This window comes from Anguilla anguilla, chromosome 7 (assembly GCF_013347855.1).
Source record: "Anguilla anguilla isolate fAngAng1 chromosome 7, fAngAng1.pri, whole genome shotgun sequence".
NCBI lineage: Eukaryota > Metazoa > Chordata > Actinopteri > Anguilliformes > Anguillidae > Anguilla > Anguilla anguilla.
This window is the reverse complement of record NC_049207.1, coordinates 12,765,269-12,783,506: the sequence shown is the minus strand read 5'-3', so window position 1 is coordinate 12,783,506 and position 18,238 is coordinate 12,765,269. Positions and strand designations below refer to the sequence as shown.

At 45.9% G+C, this 18,238-nt stretch overlaps 1 protein-coding gene across 2 annotated transcripts in view; it reads right to left on the bottom strand.

The window, feature by feature from the left end:
* Positions 1–17,524, bottom strand: part of dyrk4 (dual-specificity tyrosine-(Y)-phosphorylation regulated kinase 4) — a 34,674-nt gene extending 17,150 nt beyond the window's left edge. Inside the window, exons 1-2 of one of the 2 annotated variants that reach the window (XM_035424396.1) lie at positions 17,354–17,524; positions 15,840–15,909 (exon numbers count right to left, since the gene is read on the bottom strand). In XM_035424396.1, the coding sequence (XP_035280287.1) occupies positions 15,840–15,909; positions 17,354–17,385 (102 nt within the window). In that variant the 5' untranslated portion in view covers positions 17,386–17,524. Of the gene's footprint in view, positions 1–1,544; positions 2,015–15,839; positions 15,910–17,353 lie in introns of those variants that run through there. The other variant, XM_035424397.1, reaches the window with a different exon arrangement.
* Between the last annotated feature and the right edge of the window lie 714 nt (positions 17,525–18,238).

Sequence of the window (18,238 nt, the reverse complement as noted above, 5' to 3'; positions counted from 1 at the left end):
CAACCCAAACTGAGGGACACAAAGAAGTTTAAACTGCAGTGTCCAGTGGGGGTAATGCATACTTGGCCTTGCCATTGTCCAGACAGGGAGGATTTCGGTTGGCAGGGTATTCCCTTCAACTCATTACACAATAGCATCTTCTGCTGTGCAAATCAGGTGCCGGCTATCTACCTGCTCCAGCTGCGCAGTCCACCAGCACAGTGACTATACACATCGGCTGCATCATTCAAGTGCAAACAAACTGTAAAACTGTTCTTACAGTAGCGTTGCAGATTCTGACACTTATTCTTCATCTGCAGATGAGTGACGTTCGTTCTGCTGCACATGACACTTATGTACAGTGCAAAATGAAGCGTTTGCAGGTACACAATGAAGAATGTGCTGTTAAGAGGGGAAATGAACGTTACCTGGATTTGTAGCCCACAGGAAAAAGCCAAAGCACTGTGCATTAAGCTAGACTGTATCTTGTCAGATACTTTGCATATACTGTACAAGCACCAAACGTTCCTTGTAACAAAGCCTAGTCATCAATCATCTGCTCTTGTTTCACCTCACAAACAAGCAAACAAAGAAGAAAAGAATAGTGGGCTTTGTAATGGTGTACATAAGAAAAAGAAATTGGAAAAACCGAAGCCATTCATATTCACTTGTGACCACCATTTTTCTTTTTGAACCTGCAACTCTATCCTAATCCGCATGCTGTGGGAGGTAGCCAAAGAATGTTCCCACGGATTAATAATTCATCTGAAAAAGCGACACCTGTGACACAGCAATGTACAGCACTGAACCTGAAACAAACACACTATTCACATCTTGATAAATCAGTGACAACAGAGCATTAATAATTAAACATCTGACAAAAAGAGGTTCATGGACTTGTCACACACAGGGTGGGTAAGTCATGGCCCTTCTAGGTTTGTAGGGTCCGTCTGCATTGTATCTCATGTTACCCTGGTAACAAAAGGCCTTATATGACCGAGTTTCATAAGCCACAAAACAGGAATGAATTTCATGTAACTGCGCCTCAAAATCCCCTGTCTGACCAGTTCACCATATACCATACCCTACCTATTACCAGCATGCAGGCATTCTGATATTCCAAAATGTAAAATAAACAATACGCATGCAGATTGTTATGGCAAGGCACCGTACAACACACACAAAAATACATTCTTCATGTCATTGAGAGACGAGCCCAAACACCTGCAACTGTGACACCACTGAATGGAGACAATGTTTAGCATGGGGCAGAATAACCATGGAGGTACTCCATTATCTTCACTCTGATCCTGGAGTCCTGTCTATGAGGAATGGCCATGCCTGTATGCTAACCTATGGTTTAGATGATGCAGGACCCATGTGGATTTGAATGGCCAACAGTTCTAGGTTTGAGATCCGGGAACACATTAGGAAGAGTTCTGAATGTGTGTATATGTACGTGAGACGGGTCTGTGCATGCGTGTGAGACAGCGTGAGGGCGAGAGGAGAGAAAGTGACAGAATATCCACTGTAATCCCCTCTCCTCCCCGTGCATCTGCCGTTACCTCTGGCTGCACCCTCCTGTTCCTGCGCCCCTGTCCCTCCCAGCAGCCCTGGAGCAGGTCAAAGCCGCAGCAGGCGGCCGAGTTCCCGTCCCCGGCCATGTTCCCGCTCCTCCATGCTGCCACGCCCACGGCGCCGCCTCCCCCCGCTCCCTCTACATCCAGCCGCGAGCCTCCCCGAAGTTCGCCCCAGGAAAATCGATGTCCTTTAGCGAGCGCTAAGTGCAGCCTTCCTCGGGCTCCGCGGCGGTGTTCCGTTTGCTCCGCCGGCCACTGAGCCCCCGTTCGGCGGAGGCAGACAGCGCTTCCCCAGCCTCCTGTCGGGTTTCAGTCCCCGCGCTCCACTCTTCCGGACCACCACCGCAAAAAAAAAAAAGATGGAGGACGGATTGAAATCCCGCGGAGGTTCCCCTCGCCCCGTGCGCCTCGGTCTGCCCGTCGCCTCCGTGTGCCCAGCACCCTCTCCTCTCTGCTCCCTCCTTCTGGGTCCTGGAGACGGGCGGGCAGGCGGGCTGGGCGCGGGGTGGAGGGGGGTGGGGGGTGGAGGGGGGGCGTGCTGACGTGCGCAGCGGCCCGGGGAGGGACGCGTCCCGGAGCGCGGCGAGGAGGGGAAGAGAGCCTGAGCCGGAGGGAGGCCCCCGGGAGGGCGGCTGCGAGACGAGCCTCCGGAGGAGAGGCGGGGGAGAGGCGAGGGCGGGTCCCACAGGTGGGCGTTTCGAGGGGCTGTGAACTGGGGCTCCCGAGTGGCACTGCTGCTGAGCGGCTGCCGCCTCCCAGAGATGAAGCCACTAGTGCCGTCATCCCCCCCCCCCCCCCCCCCCCCACTGTAGGATGCTCCGCTCCCATTCCCACAAGATCCTGCAGCACTAACAAACAGCCACAACCACATGATGAAATGAATGAAATCTTATCCGCTGGCCTGCTGCAGAGGAGACACCGGGAGGGCGGGGGCTCCACACTAGGGATGGTGGCAGGGCGCTAGGCCTGGGATAAGGGGCTCCCACGTCCCCACGGTACGGGCACAAGAACCACCGGTGATCTTTTAAGAGTCCCTTAAAATATGGACAGATGGAAGAGCCCACGGTCTCAGGACTGGGTCTGACGCTCAAGAACGCTGACACTCCTAATCCTGTCCCCTCCAGGGAGATGGAGAGGCAGAGAAATAAGGGGGGGGTGGGGGGTGGGGGGCTTAGCGAAACAGGTGTTTGCGTGGGTTTCACTGCCATGCTCACTAATGCGGTCCTTGAGTTCCCTTATGAATCAGTTTTGTGACGGTGAATAGATCCGATGGTCTGATGAGAGACAGTGAAGATTTAAATAGCCCTGCAGATGCCATCCTGGTAATCCATTTATGAATTCTCACTCTTCTGAAAAATCTGAAAATAATAGATTCATGGGCCATGTTCAGACCCTAACCCTAATCCTAAGTCATACCTGAATTTCCATGAAGACATGCATCAGTACAGTAAGATATTATTAATGGTGGGCACATATAAGCAGTTTCCTCCTGCTAGACTGACAGAGAAATTTCCCACACGCTGTGGGTGTCATGGAAACATCAGTCTGCAGTTATGGTTGCATTGCCTTATATAAGAAAGGCTTCCTGCTCTCACCATCATGCACAGAACAGTTAACGTCATTCCACACAAGCAATAAGGCATCACCTCAGGTCTGTGCTATGCACTTCCCAAAGGAATTACAAAAGAAAAGCACGAAAGCCAGGATCTGACAGGTGGGCGATCAATCCCAGAGTGCACCGGGGCTAAAGAGCAAGGGAGACATCTGCTAGCTTAACCTGCAGTCTGTTCCGGTCCCTAATCTCCGTCAGGTGCCAGGCGTGGCAGGCAGTCACCAGGGGAACGAGAGGAGACAGTATCAGTGACTCCTAACCAGTGACAGGTGCTTCTGGGTGACGACCTGGCTGGCAGACAATGATACCCACAGCATCTGAAGTTTCCGATGCTGGCAGGCAACATGTCGGTCACATACATAGGTGGCAACAGTGTTCAACAGGGGCATGGCGTTGATTGTGGCTCCATGTGGTAAACACTTATAAAGGCTTATTAATGTTTGTTAGCATAGTGTAGTAGCTAGGGGGTCTACAGTTAATCTAGTAGGGCCCTTGCATGAATAAAATGCATAATTTGTCAACAGCTGGCCCACATTTTATCTTACAGGGAGCTCCGGGATTTATGATTATTTCATATGCATATTCCGCACTAAAGCCTGGCAGAATGAGGCCTTGCTTTCCCTCTTCTCATTGGTGGAGAGTGCTTTTATTTCTGAATGGGAGTGAGAAGGAAGTGAACCCGTGGGTCTGCGTGACTGTGGCACATTCTGCTAGGATATGGTATGAAAGGGGATGACTGTAATCTGGCTCAGGGTAGATCCAATTAGCCATGTGGAAGGCCTGGCAGAGCCCTGGCACTTTTAGCTGGGGAGGGGGGGGGGGCTGTCTGGCCAGATGGCACATTATTTTGGAAAGGAACAGAGAGCACACACACTGAGCATCCATTATTTACAGTAAAGTATGTACTATATACCATATACATATACCATTTGTGTCAGGGCTGCAGTGCCTGCTGGTTTTGGGAGTGTTTTTGGTACAATTGTATCATTTAAGCCATTGATTCTCTAAGGCAGTGGTGTCAAACTCGTTGCCATGGAGGGCCGTGTGTATGCAGGTTTTCATTCCAACCAATTAATGCTGCCTTAATTGAGTCCAATTACTCATTCAGCCATATGCGTTTAACTGCATTGAAGCACAGAATATAAGAAAATTTTTATTTAGACAATGCGGGTCACCATAGACGTCGGGTCACCATTGTGCACAAACCTGCATCCCTAATTCAGCAAATAATTTAACTAATTATATAATCAAGATCTGAGGCTGGAATGAAAATCTGCATACACACGGCCCTCCATGGCAACGAGTTTGACACCACTGCTCTAAGGAATCCATACACCTTGTTCTCAAGGCCTTAATTGGCAGCTGACAGGAAACCACAAAAACCTGCACACACTGTGGCCCCCTTGGGATTCAGTTTGACACCCCTGCCATATACTATATGGACTACAAAAAGTGTGCAAATCAACATTGTCAAAGATCTACCAGTATATTTTCACAAGTGTTGTAGTCAGATAAGACCAAAACTGAGTTCCTTGGCAAATGTGAGCTTTGTGGGTTCAAACACAAATCTGTCTTCAAAAATCATAATGAAAAAAGTAAGTGGCAGCAAATATACTTTTGAAAAAATATATATATTTATTATTTAAGAACAGTTTCAGTCACATGGTCATTGGCTAAACTGCCTTCATCAGTGAAAAATGTTTGACAGAACATCAGGTTTGTTTTTGGTGAACTCATGCAGCAATATAATCATATAGAGTATTAAATTATCTATTTAGCTACATATTTCTCAAACCGCAGAACACAAGGTGTCTCTTCTAAACTTACAATGTTAAAAATGAACAGTACTACTAGTACAATCACTTCCTCTTCAAAGGCGGCACATTTCCAAAATTATGAGAAAGGGACAGAAGTGCCTTAATTACAGCCCCATTAATGATACTCTCCGTGGAGGTCTGCAGAGAAGATAAATTATCTATCATTGTGATTTCCAGTCAGGCCACTTTACAGAGGTCTAGCACATGGCCCCAGGCAAATCAATCAGTGCTAAAGGCAACACAAGAGACCTGGCATTGAAACAAGCTCCACTTTCTGCTGATTACTGAAGCAGTGACTATTTAGAAAGCAGTCACATAATCATTCCATTCAGGACGGAATAACACTTTGCATTGTATTGGTAATCAGCGAAAAAGCGGTAGTTTCTGAAATACAGCACACCCTCTGAGGACAAGTGGGACCTAAGCACTGAGAAAAATGGAATAAGAGGAAACATTTCTAAATAATAACTAGTCACAACAAAATAGATTTTTTGTTGTTGTAAATCACATTGTAGTTGCAAGGACCTGTGCAGTTTTGTAATGCATAATTAGATAAATATTTTTAGAAGTTATGCTTCTTACCTTTTTAATCTGCCTAGATAATAATGGTTGTTATATCATTTTGTGTGGTGTCAGGAGAGGTGAGGTAAGGAGCATTCTCTCCCTTAATATTATTCTCACTAATACACAACAGCCTTCAGTCCTCTGAACTTCTCCCCCAAAATAAATTTATTTTCTGCACAATGTCTCCAAATCATGGTATTTATGCAGCAATGCAAATTTCTCGGTCACAGTACAACTGAACGGGGTGTGAATCCAAATGAAATTTCATCTGCACCACAGTGCGACTGAGGGAGGGGCACCCCCAAAAGCCCAACACATTCAGGCGCGTTTAATTCCAGATATCAGGGTCAGGCGTCTGGCTCAGCAGCAAACAGACCGCACATAATCCCCCTGTATGGAGATCTGCGCAGACTGGCATTAGGGACGTTCACACTGACAATAGGAATATCCATATTCCCTGTGCTAGGGTCTCACAGACACCCTCTAATCAGGCTACAGTTTTGTTGTTTCATGTCTTCAATCTAGATAAAACTAATCAGAACTCCTAAGTCAATGGATCCCAAAAAGGGGACATGGCACAGATACCACAGATAGCTTTGCTAACCAGACAGCACTATCCGATCAGATACACACAGTTTACATTCGTGCTTATTATCCATTGATTTAACTGGCTATAAACGGAAGCAGCTCAGATTAGGTACCTTGAAGCTGCCAAACCTTCTGTCTGAAAATCTCGCCCCTCATGCCCTCATAAGCACCAGTGAGTTGAATATGCACAGAGTATTCTGCCCACAGCCCGGTCCCCTCAGTGTCCTACTGGCCGTGCGTATATCCCACGGGCACAGCTATTTAATGATGCTGCAGTCTGACCCCGCCACATCTCTACACCACGGCAACTGCATGGGGACTGATGCAGTTTCCTTTGTTCCGGGATCCATCCAGGAACACTACACAGACACGATCAGGATGAACGTGAAAGGCACTATACTGTACAGCATGCATCACAACGCTGTATGTGTTACCCAGGAGGCGAGTGCAGAAAGGGAAACTAAGCTGAAGGTATTTCTGATTCTGATAAGACTGAAAGTGGCGGTGGATGAGAGTGAGAGACGATGACTGGGTCCGTGCAGTGAGTGAGAAGGGGGACTGGGCTGTGAGTGCATTACACTGTGTGAGGGGCCTATCCCATTAACCATACAGGATTACAGAAACTCTGACCTAAATTCTGCTCCTTCAAACCACCATTCATACACACACACACACACACACACACATATAGTATATGCACAGCACACCACAATCAGACACTCAAATGCATGCACAAACACACTGAAGTACTGTACATGTGTCTACCCTTACACACAGACACACAGAGACACAAATTCACACAAGTACCTGCATAAACACACAACACACAGTCAAACAAGACAACATAATGTTTCCAAGAGAACATTTTCTAAACCACACACAAAATATCAAGCATTAATATGAGGCACCGCAATATTAAGGTCACTGTAACTTTGTCAGACTACTATTCATATGTGAATACAACTACTCTGTTTCAAAATAACCCGCTTAGCACAGAACAATACATCTACGCAGAAACGGCACCTCAAAAATGTAATTAAACATAATGAGGTATATCTTATTTTATCTTAATTGTATTGTAATTCACTTCACTGAGGTATTTCCTTTACGTGACACCAAACAACAAACAAACCCTGCAGGCGACATAACACAAAATCATATTATTCTCCTTTAAATCCCCCCATGATTACTTAATCACAAACTCCCCCCCCCCAGCCCACACAGTCAGAACTGACGCAGGCACAAACAGAGAGGGATGATGAGATGACAAAGCGCACGTCTCCCTTCAAAACAGTGCCAGACTCCCCCACACATCCCTTTAACTCTCCCAGTGCCAGGCGATCCTGCAGGACCAACGGGCAGTGCCAACCCCAAGCTCCCGACCCCCTCATCTCATCACCTCACCTCATCCTCGCCCTCCTCGCACAGGACGGGGGGCTTGGCCCTCTGGGTCTGCGACCCGGTCCAGAGACCCATACCCGGCAGGAAGCTGAGGGGAAAACCTGGGGCTCCGGCTGCTGTCCTCCAGGCAGTGTCTTCAGATGAGAGCCTGTGCCTGCAGACTGGGGGTGGGATGGGTGCACCACAGCCTGTCTGGCTAAGATATCCTTATCCTTCAGATCTCTGCCTGGTGCTGACATCTCCATCCCAGACAGGGCACCACATGGGGGTGGCCTTGTGGTGGAACCTGAGGACGGCTCGATGACTGATGGGCTGCTGGCACCATCTGAACCCCCCCCCACCCCAACTCACAGTACTGGTGCCCTGCTACAAGCAGCGGTTTAATTGTTTTACTTTATTGTTTAAATGATACCTAATACTTAAAATTTATACAATTTAACATTAGCTAGCTTGCTAATGATACCTGCTGTCACTGACTGAGTCGACAGAGTGAGTGTAACATTGGCAGGTGAATGTGTGTGGCACCAAAACAATGCACTAAAATCTGCATTGTGATTTGGTTTAGTGGGCACTGGTCCCATGGGAACTGGTGCCATAGTGGTACTGGATTTCAGTACCTAGCCCCACTGATAAATACGACTGGGCATGCCCAAAGCATTTCTGCCCACCTTACTTTCAAAGAGAGTGTGCAGTCATACCCTGATCATCATAGCCCGAGGCACTGAGCAGTGGGCTGATCTTCGCGACACCAGGAAGTCCTGCTCAGTGGAGCGTGTAACAGGTGGCTGACTGAACTGGTTCGTTTGAATGCTCTCTTCATGCCCAAAACACGGTGTCAGTCCCCAGCCTGCATTGTCTCCAGCTCTGAGCTCCCAGTCTACACTTCAAGCAGTGTCCTGCTCTGGCCGTACTCTGGACACTGTCCATGGCCCTGGAGAGGAGACAGAGTGACATTCCTCCCCCACCCCACGTAAATGGACAGCATTTATATGGAAAATGGACTGCATTTATATAGCGCTTTTATCCAAAGCGCTTTACAATTGATGCCTCTCATTCACCAGAGCAGTTAGGGGTTAGGTGTCTTGCTCAGGGACACTTTGACACGCCCAGGGCGGGGATCAAACCGGCAACCCTCCGACTGCCAGACAACCGCTCTTACCTCCTGAGCTATGTCACACCTATGTCGTCTCCCAGCGAAGCCCCGGGCCTTACCCCACTCAATGCGCAGCCACACCGGATGCACACCCTGCGAGGGTCACATGCACCCTCGCTGTCCCTCTCAGCCTAAAAATCCCTGTTTGTCTCGGAGGCTCCACAAAAGCCAGCTTACGGCATGCGCGGCCGCAAATAGAAAGCACCAATCCCGTGAGTCCAGTCAGTGCAAACCGAGGGTATTAGCTCAGTGGCACATTTCAGCCTAAGTGAAGACGCAGATGGTGACCCAAGCTGGCCAACGACAGCGTCATCACAGAGAGGCGGCTTCCTCGGGACTGCCCCCGAAAACCCGCGCTGGGAGACCTCTGCCTGCAGTCTGTACGCTGACCCCACACCACGCAATTCAGCCTCTCATTCTGGCCATGCAGTTATCCTATACAGCTATCCCCCATTCACACATCCTCCATACCTCAGCTCATGTGTTGTGAGCACTGAAAGGCCTTATGTAGAGGTAATACATTATGATTTTTTTCTGATGATGATGATGACGATAATTATTTCAGACCATTGAGACTAATAGGCTAGCTTTAAATAAAGCTCTAGTTCACAATAGATTTCCCTGAATACCCATATACGCTACTGACATAGGGCATATTTCTTTCTAGTAAAACCAGTGTCAAGCGGAAGATTACATGAATACGGCAACTTCAAATCAAGGCAAACACAATGAACAATGGGATAGGCTCCGGATATGCGAGAGTTTTGGCAACACAAGTGCCTATATTTATCATGCCAAAAAGGCACTTTGAAATTTGAGAGCTGAAATTGAGCACAATCCTCTTTGCCAAGCTGACAAACATATATGGGCCAAATCACTTATGCAGCTCAGCACACAAAACAAAAACCAGTTTGAAATAAAAGTAATCGTTCATAAAGCCATCAAACCGTGCATGCAGACGCATTTACCCATAATCCACTCAGATGTCTGTAATGTAAGCATATATCTGTACCTTCTCTAAATTGGGGTCAGTCCACAGAATGCAATTAAAATGAAATCCCAACAACGCCCCAAAGCCTGTGCTTCACACTGGCTCACCTCAGATAAGGTTAACAGACGGACAAGGCATTCCAGCCTTTTAAATTCATTAAGGTGGGGAACCATGCAGTCTGTTACACACGGTCTCACCCCTGCAGCTCTCTTGCCTGTGTCCACCGATGCCATCTCTTTTGCTCCCTGGGAAAGGGGAGATAATGAGGTGGATCATATACTGTCTTATCCTTTAAAGATCTTAAACTGATAAAATGTCACTGATAAAGGCCCCCCCACACACACACACACACTAGTGAGGTAATCACAAGCTCAGAACACGACCCTGTGTGCTCTGTTCTGTCACACGCAGTACTGTCTCCAAGGAGGAAGTGGGCCGTGTTTGTGTAGGATGTGAGGTTTACTGCCCTGACTCTCACCCCTGAGACGAAAGTGTACTGTACAAAAGCTACACTGCTCTCTCATCAACAGGAAAGTCCCTCCCCTCCAATCCAGCCCCATAATACACAATCCAACCTATATCATACCCATAATCCCAAGCAAGCAAATCCCATTAGTGCTCATTAGGGGGTGGGGGGCAGTGCGGGGGCCCTTGGGTGTCTGCATCCAACTGCACTACCTCTTCTGTACCATGGCAACAACAATACAAACAAAAATAGCTGTTTCCTAGCCCTGTCAAACAATGGAGACAGATAGCATTTGGATGAGAGGGCATTGCACTGTACTCTATTGTTCTGGCTACTGTACACCGACACCAAACAAAGCAAGTCCCATGTGACGGCAGTAATGAGCCTGTGTGTATGCGTGTGTGTACGTGTGCATGCATGTGTATAAGGGTGTATGAGTGTATATACATGTGTATATATGTGTATGCGTGTGTATGAGTGTGTATACCTGTGTATGCATGTGTATGCACGTCTATGAGTGTGCATGAGTGTGTATGTCTGTGTATGCGTGTATGTGAGTGTGTACGTGTGGGTATACGTGTATATGTATGTGTATGTTTATGTATGCGTGTATATGCATGTATATGCACATGTATGCTCATGTATGCTCATGTATGCGTGTGTCTGCGTGTGTATGTGCGTGTATGCACTTGTATGCATCTGTATGCATGTATATGCATATGTATGCTTATTTATGCGTGTGTCTGCACTTGTATGCATGTATATGCGTGTGTATGCGCATGTATGCGTCTATATACATATGTATGCGTGTGCGTGGGAGCCTGTGCCCCACCGTGGGCCTCCGCACTGTGTCGTGCTGCGTCGTGTCTGGCACACAATGCTGCGAACACATCACTGACGTCTGCTCTGCGAAGTCTGTTTCATTTTCGTTTCCTTATATAACCACGAACTGAAAATGTGACAATGACATAATAAGGTGGTAAATAACACTAAGAGGAGGTTCAATTCAAGGCAGTATCTTATGCAAAGATTCTCCATGGGATGGTCTGAGTGCACCAGCAAAATAAATTAATCTTAGATGCTGGCACCAGTACTGTGTGGCTTAGTCTAAGTAGCTTATTACTTTGAGAAATTATTAAGTGACTGCACTTGAGCACCTTGGATCATGCATAGCAAACAGATATGCAACATCAACATCTCAAGCGTTAATTTCATTAAACTACGAAGCTAGCATACGTAGAACTACATATCCCAGATGCGGAGCGCTGTACAATGAGACAGCGTGGAGCCATCAGGCAGTGCTGTTGCGGGCTATGGAGCGTGGAGATGACAGTGCCGTTCAGGGTGAGAGAGTGTGAGGCTGACCCACAGAGCGGTACAAGTTCAGGCCGCGCTCCTGCCATGCGTGTAAAGCACCTGCGTGAACCCTGTCTCTCTGACACCGATACAGCCGCGCAATGCAGGGGAGGTGAGGCCTCGCTAAATTGCCTGCTTTAATTCAGAGTGTCCGATGTCAGCAGCGAACAAAGATCTAATGGGAAACCTTACCAGTAAAGACTCATCAGCATAATGGACTGCGCACAACCGCTCGGTCCCCAAGGGATGACAGAAGAAGCCGAGCTGGCCTGAGCAAGAATGAGGAGTGTTTAAGTTGCCACTGGTTATGCACACACAAACGCACGCACACACACACACACACACACACGCATGCATGCACGTACATACACACACACTACGCACACCACACACACACACACACATGCACAGACACGCACATGCACACACGCACGCACACACACACCACACACACAGACACACACACGTACACACACGCACGCACACACACATGCACACACGCATGCACACACACACCACACACAGATACACACATGCACACACACACACAAACACACACAGGCACACACACACCACACACATATACGCACATGCACACACACACACACACACATTCCTAGAGAACCACTTGGCTTTGTCTGTCACTTCAGTATTCATCTTACAGAGATTGACGTCACGAAAAAGGACCTGTAAAAGGGTTTTGGTTGGTGTAAAAAATGACCTTTTTCTGACGAATGGAAGGAAATAAAGTAGGACAGAATAAAAAAAACTGTAAAACACAAGCACTACAGTCCTAAACACTAAGCCATGCCCTAATATTTGCTAAGCCAACATCCAAATAACTTGCCAACACAAAACACTATCAGGACAGCAGGAGAAGCACATCTGGTGTAAGAGTGACATAAACTATAACCAGTTCACCCTGGAGGCTTCGCTATGGACTTCCAGTCAGGTACAGTATCTCGCCCTCGTGCTCAGGCAAGACGTTCTTGGGACTGTCCTTGGGACAACACGCAACACCTCCTTTCACAGAAGCAAAACAGAAACCCAGCCTCTACTTCCAGGCTCTAGCCGTTACCATGACAACAGCACTTGTTGAACATAATGGGCCTTTTCAGATGTGCGAGAAGCACCGCCGCTCCTTTCGACTTTCTCAGCTTGGAGCAACAAGCGCGTCGGCACAACGCTGACGGTTCCCATGCCAACTAATAAAAATATCCCAGCGAGGGGACTGTAAGACCATGGTAAAGTTCAGACCAGCGACCGGGCCAGCGAGCCAAGTGCACTGCGGTCTTTCTCTCCAGCACACAATAAGCTGTTTGAGGTGGAGGAACGGGTGACGGACAAGTTTCAATATTAAACTCTCTGACCGCGGCGGCACACGTCGCCGTTGCCACGATTGGGGAGGCCCCCCTTTTGTTCGAGGCTTTTGCTTGAACAGCTTTTGTTTGCGTGTGTCCGACCGTGTTTATTATCTCTCTGGCATTGTCTTCCGAATTTGATCAGGTTGAGCGGAAACTGAAGAACTGACGCCAACGGCTCTGTAACTCACAGCGATTGTGCGCACGCAGGGTCAGAGTGCAGGCTACTGTTTGCGGGAGGAATGCCCAACAGCTGTCAGAGCAGGGAGGCCCTTCTGGAGGATTCCCCATTCATTCCCCAGCTCTACGCTAGCAGGCAGGGGTACACCCCCTGTGCTACAGGCACCACTGCACAAGTAGCCACAAAATGCACTTAATCACCCAATCTCTGCAGTTACTGTACCCTCCTCAAATAACCTCTTTGAGAATGCAGTCTTCGGCGGACTGATATCCCTTCTCTGCTTCTCCCTCAGCCCGGCTGTTAAAGAGCGGCCTCAGAAAAACGCCTGTTCTCCCTTCTGTGTTATTTTTTCCCCCAGAGATGAAACGGACCGGCTTTCGCGGTCCCTACTGCGGAGTTATTTATACTCCCGGCTCACGTGCAGCGGCGACTCCATCATCTGCACGTTTCTCTGCTCCAGCTCGCTCAAGGGGGATTAAGCTCTCACCCCCGGGCTGGGCCACGCGGGGCAGCCGTTCCAGACAGCGCTGCCCCATATTAAAAACCCATTAAAGCAGAGCGGGGGCTCGGGCCCCTCGCTGAAGGTGATTTATGGGTCATTTGTACCCGTGAGGCCAAGCTTCCACTGGGCTCACCACAGGTCCCAAAGAGAATGCGTCTGTCCACCAGCGCTAACTGCTCGACAGCTCCACTTTCAACAATATTACCACTACTGTGCGAGTCCGCTAAATGTTCAGGCCACGGCGCCATCTTTATGTTTGATATAAACTTCACATTTTGTGTTGCCTGAATGGCCCCCATGCAAGGGTAGGCTCTGTAGGTCCATGAGTGCTGAGTGATTTTCTGCTATAAACTGGGAAGTGCGAACACAGAAGTGGTAAGACAAACCAAGCTGAGGGATTGTGTAGACAAAATAATGATAACAACAGTGGACAATCATATTAAAAACACAAAAATGTATTTAAGATAGTTGTATTCGCTTCCCTACACGATAATGTCTATGGGCTGAGCTGAGCTGTGACCAACAAGGGTACATTCAAGAAAAAGTGCAATTTTTACGCGAGAAGCTGTTCTCAGGAAAGCTAATATTAGTATTGTAGCAACACATGTTGCTCAACAGTGTGGGTGGGAAGAGGGAGTAGTTTGCAGCGTATAGCTATGATTTGTTGCCTCTTCAACTCCTAGCATTGGCATTCCTAGTCCGTGTAAATGCATAAAGACAGCAGCATATCAGTATAAAGTAAAATACTACTGTCGTTGTTCCTGTGTTACATTCCAAGACAATATGTTATAGCAAGCCCATGTTCTTTAGTTCCTTTCAAGCAATCTACTTAATGCTTTTAATAACCTTAAACGATCAAATTCATAAACATTAAATTTTGCAATATTGATGTATATGCTGTTCAACTAACTAATTGACACGGGTATTATGATGGTGCTCTTCCAGCATTACATTGCTATGGGTCTGTGTGAAAGTGTTTTTCACAGAAGCCAGATATGGCACCACAATAAAACAGGGTCAACATTTTTTCTTATGACATAATATTAGGATTCACACTTCCAATTTTCCATGCTGTGTTCTAGGGTTAACACTGAAATGCAAAACTTCCTCATGTGCTCAAACAGAAGACAGTTATTTGTGCCTGGATTGCAAACCCTGGAGACCCATGACTCAGAGAACAACAGCAGAGGTCAGTGGCTCATAAATAGAACTCACCAGGAGAGTAAACAGGGCGCAGTACAGACAGACAGACAAATGGATAAACTCTCTAAATCAGTTGAGCATCTGCACATTACCTCTGCAATGAAGTCACAAGCTTATTTAGGATTGGACAGGCTTTTCTAATCAGACAGGGTGGCAGAGATATGATTGGTTAAACTGATGAAGGGATAGATTGGCATAACAATCTGTGTGGACAGACAGGACTGACCATCTTGACGGACAGCTCTTTGCCAAGGCCTCACCCCACAGCCCAGAGAGGGTCAAGATGCCTGACTCCATGGGAGGAAGAATGCGTTTCCTAAGTAACTCAGCCAACTGCATACACACAATGGTCAAATATGCTTGTTTAATAGTAATTAAATCAATTCCTCGCATAGAAACTGCTGAAAATTCGGCTCCATTGCCTTTCAATCTGAAGAGCTACTGATCCAGAAGTAGTTTGTACATCCAATGCTATGGCTTTTGACTCCAGGCTAAGAACTGGCATCAGTCTCCCCACAAGCAAAAAGAAGAAATACCAGTAGCTTGCATACACTGCACAAGCCACAAACACTGCATTTTCTATGTTGATGACCCAGCAGAGTTTCCTAATCAAATTTATAGGATAATCTGGTGCAGTGTGCTCTTGTGAAAAGTGTGCAGGAAAAAAAACTCCTAGAAAGTCTACAATAACATGTTTTCAATTCCCTTTATTCAGGGATTCTCCATGTCTGTAAATAGCATGCAGACTGACAGCATGGTTGTGTTCGAATTAGAGCCTACTATTGAGTATACAAGTTTCATACAAGTTGTACACAACTTAAATACTCCATAGTAGGGAAGAGTGCTGATTTTGCCTGTGTCTAGGGAGAGTGATTAAGAAATAGTTTTTCCACTTGAGTGCAGTTAATTTGTTGCACCTGTGTCTGTGTTATGACACAGCCTTAAGTAAGACTCAGGGGTGCTGATAGATTTAGTTAAGAGCATCAGCAGTTTAAGCAGCTGTGATGCTGGAACTATAAAACCCACACTGCAGACTGCTCCTACCCCCAGACTCCCACTCATATAAATGTCAGATGCAATCTTACCTTCTTCAGCAAAGGGAGAGCATTGCTTTTCTCCTTCATGAGTTTCTCCAATTTGGTCTTCATTGTTTTTCTGTTTAAAGGAAATGTGCCAGTTTCAGATATATTACAATGGTGATGTTTTAACCAAGCCTTCCTTTTCCATCAAATAAAATACAAGTTGCCCTACTATGTAAGAAAGAACAATCTTGCCCTCTACAAACATAAAATGCAGTAATTGAGCCGATTTCCTTGTCAGTTTTTTAGTCTCAGTTCATTTTATCATCTTGCACTGTGCACTCTTGTCAGTGTAAGCTAGTACACGGTAGGCAGAAGGGTTCATTTCTGTAACCAATGTGACCATTATCATGACCTGAAAGACTACTGCCCCCCACTGGCAGAGCGCTACTTCTCCCATAGGACCTTGACAAAAAATATGTCAAACGCATTCAGTCCTAGATAAACTTATCTTTCAGCAACAGGATGCAACCCAGAATAATTCATATCAGTATCCCATCATCTCCATACATCCAAGAAATGTCAGTACTAACCCAGAGAATTTATTTTCAGCCACCGAGTATCTCTTTCTTTTTTATACATCTTTAAAGGCACAGTGGCACCAAGAGGTGGAGTTGTGATTTGGGAATGAATGGTTATATTGCCACCTTGCTTGATCTACAGTACTACTAACACCCCAACACCTTAACTTTTTATGCAAAAAATTTACTTTTGTACAGTGGTGTGGTGTGAACTTCTGAAATGCTTTACAATCATGCTTTTTTTCAGAACTAGTAAAGTAACAGTAGAATACATTTCAGATAACATCAGGAGTGATAATCAGAATTCTGCCAAGTAAGTCCTGGTTTCACAGGGTTGTTTAAAAAACAGTTTGCAACAGTAACAAATGTGATGTAATTTGTTAATTGTAGCAGTCAGTAGAAATTTGGCAGCAAATTAAGATTGCATGATTGGCAATTAATACATTAAAAAAATATGAAAAATGGCAGGTCATTACTATATATGTACACACCACATATATTTTTATCTTTGTGCTGCATGCATTTTCTTTGGCCCTAGTACCTGAAAGGGCAAGTGGTCCAGTTACCACATCCTCTTAAATGGTTTATTTATTTATTTATTTATTTTTAGGTAAAAAACAAATTCCTGAATGTGTTATAGTGATTACCTTCACTGTGCATAAAAAGACTAAAATATGAGATTTTCTTTATTATCACAAATTTATAGTCTTCTAAAACAAAACTAATATATTTTTAATGCAATTTTTCTCATATCTGGTATCATAAAGAACTAATTTCGCTTGACAGCTAGTTTTACAATCTAAAATACAGAAAATCTGTAAACATGCTTTGTTTCATGATTTTACAACAATTGTTTTAACTAAAGATAAAACATTTAGATTTAATTTACATTGTTGGCTAGCCCATTTGCCGTGCAATAAAAATACACCAAAATTGAACGCAAATTGTCCGACTAGTACAGCCAGTCCCAGTCCAAAGAAACGTCTTTTGTAAACTTACTTCCTCTCCGTTGATTGATTAGTTGAGTTCATGTTTGGAGTTGCGTCATTTCTAGATACAGTAATTCAAAAAGGACTTATCGATAGTAGCTGTCAATTCCATGTCTGTCGGATTCGTCTTCCCCGCCAGTACCAGCCGTGCTGCTACAGTGGAGACCAGTGCCGTGGACCAGTTCGGGGAACGTGCCTCCCACACTTCACGCAGGCACGTGTTCCACTTACCCAGTAACCAAGGAAACTGCCCGGGATTCCAAAAACAATCACACACAGGTACAACGACGTGATATCATCCGGAAGTTCATTAACACTAGTGGCCTCGCTCAGTGAGAGCCTACTCCTATATTTTATCGGTCCGATGGTTTTAATCTTGCTGTTCAGTGACAGGGTCGTTTCATGTTTCCTACTACGATTTTTATCTCGCCATTCAAATGGCTCTAGTCACCCCCCATGTATCAATTCCATTTAGATTAACAGTTAAGTGTTCTAAGCTGATTTGACAGGTGTATAATGACTTTGGTACCATAGTACTTTAGTATGTTTAATTAATTATTTGGTTACACTGTGAATCGATATGTATCAAGGGTTTAAATTTCATTATTTGTTAAATGGGCTCATTCAAGTTCATGTCCTTGTATGTGTACAAACGTATTTGCTGTTACTTTGCTGTTCTGCAAAGCCATTACCATGTTTTATTTTCGAATAGGTAGAGTAAGAAAAAACACTCCACATCATCATTTCTGTGAGAAGGAACTGATCAAGTGTTTCAGAAGTCTCCCCACTCAGCCAACAACTCAACACGCTAATTAAATAATTTCTCATGGGAAATAAATACCCTCGTTGCATATTTGCTGTTCCATACAAGCGCGTAATGGAAACGTCACCCGGT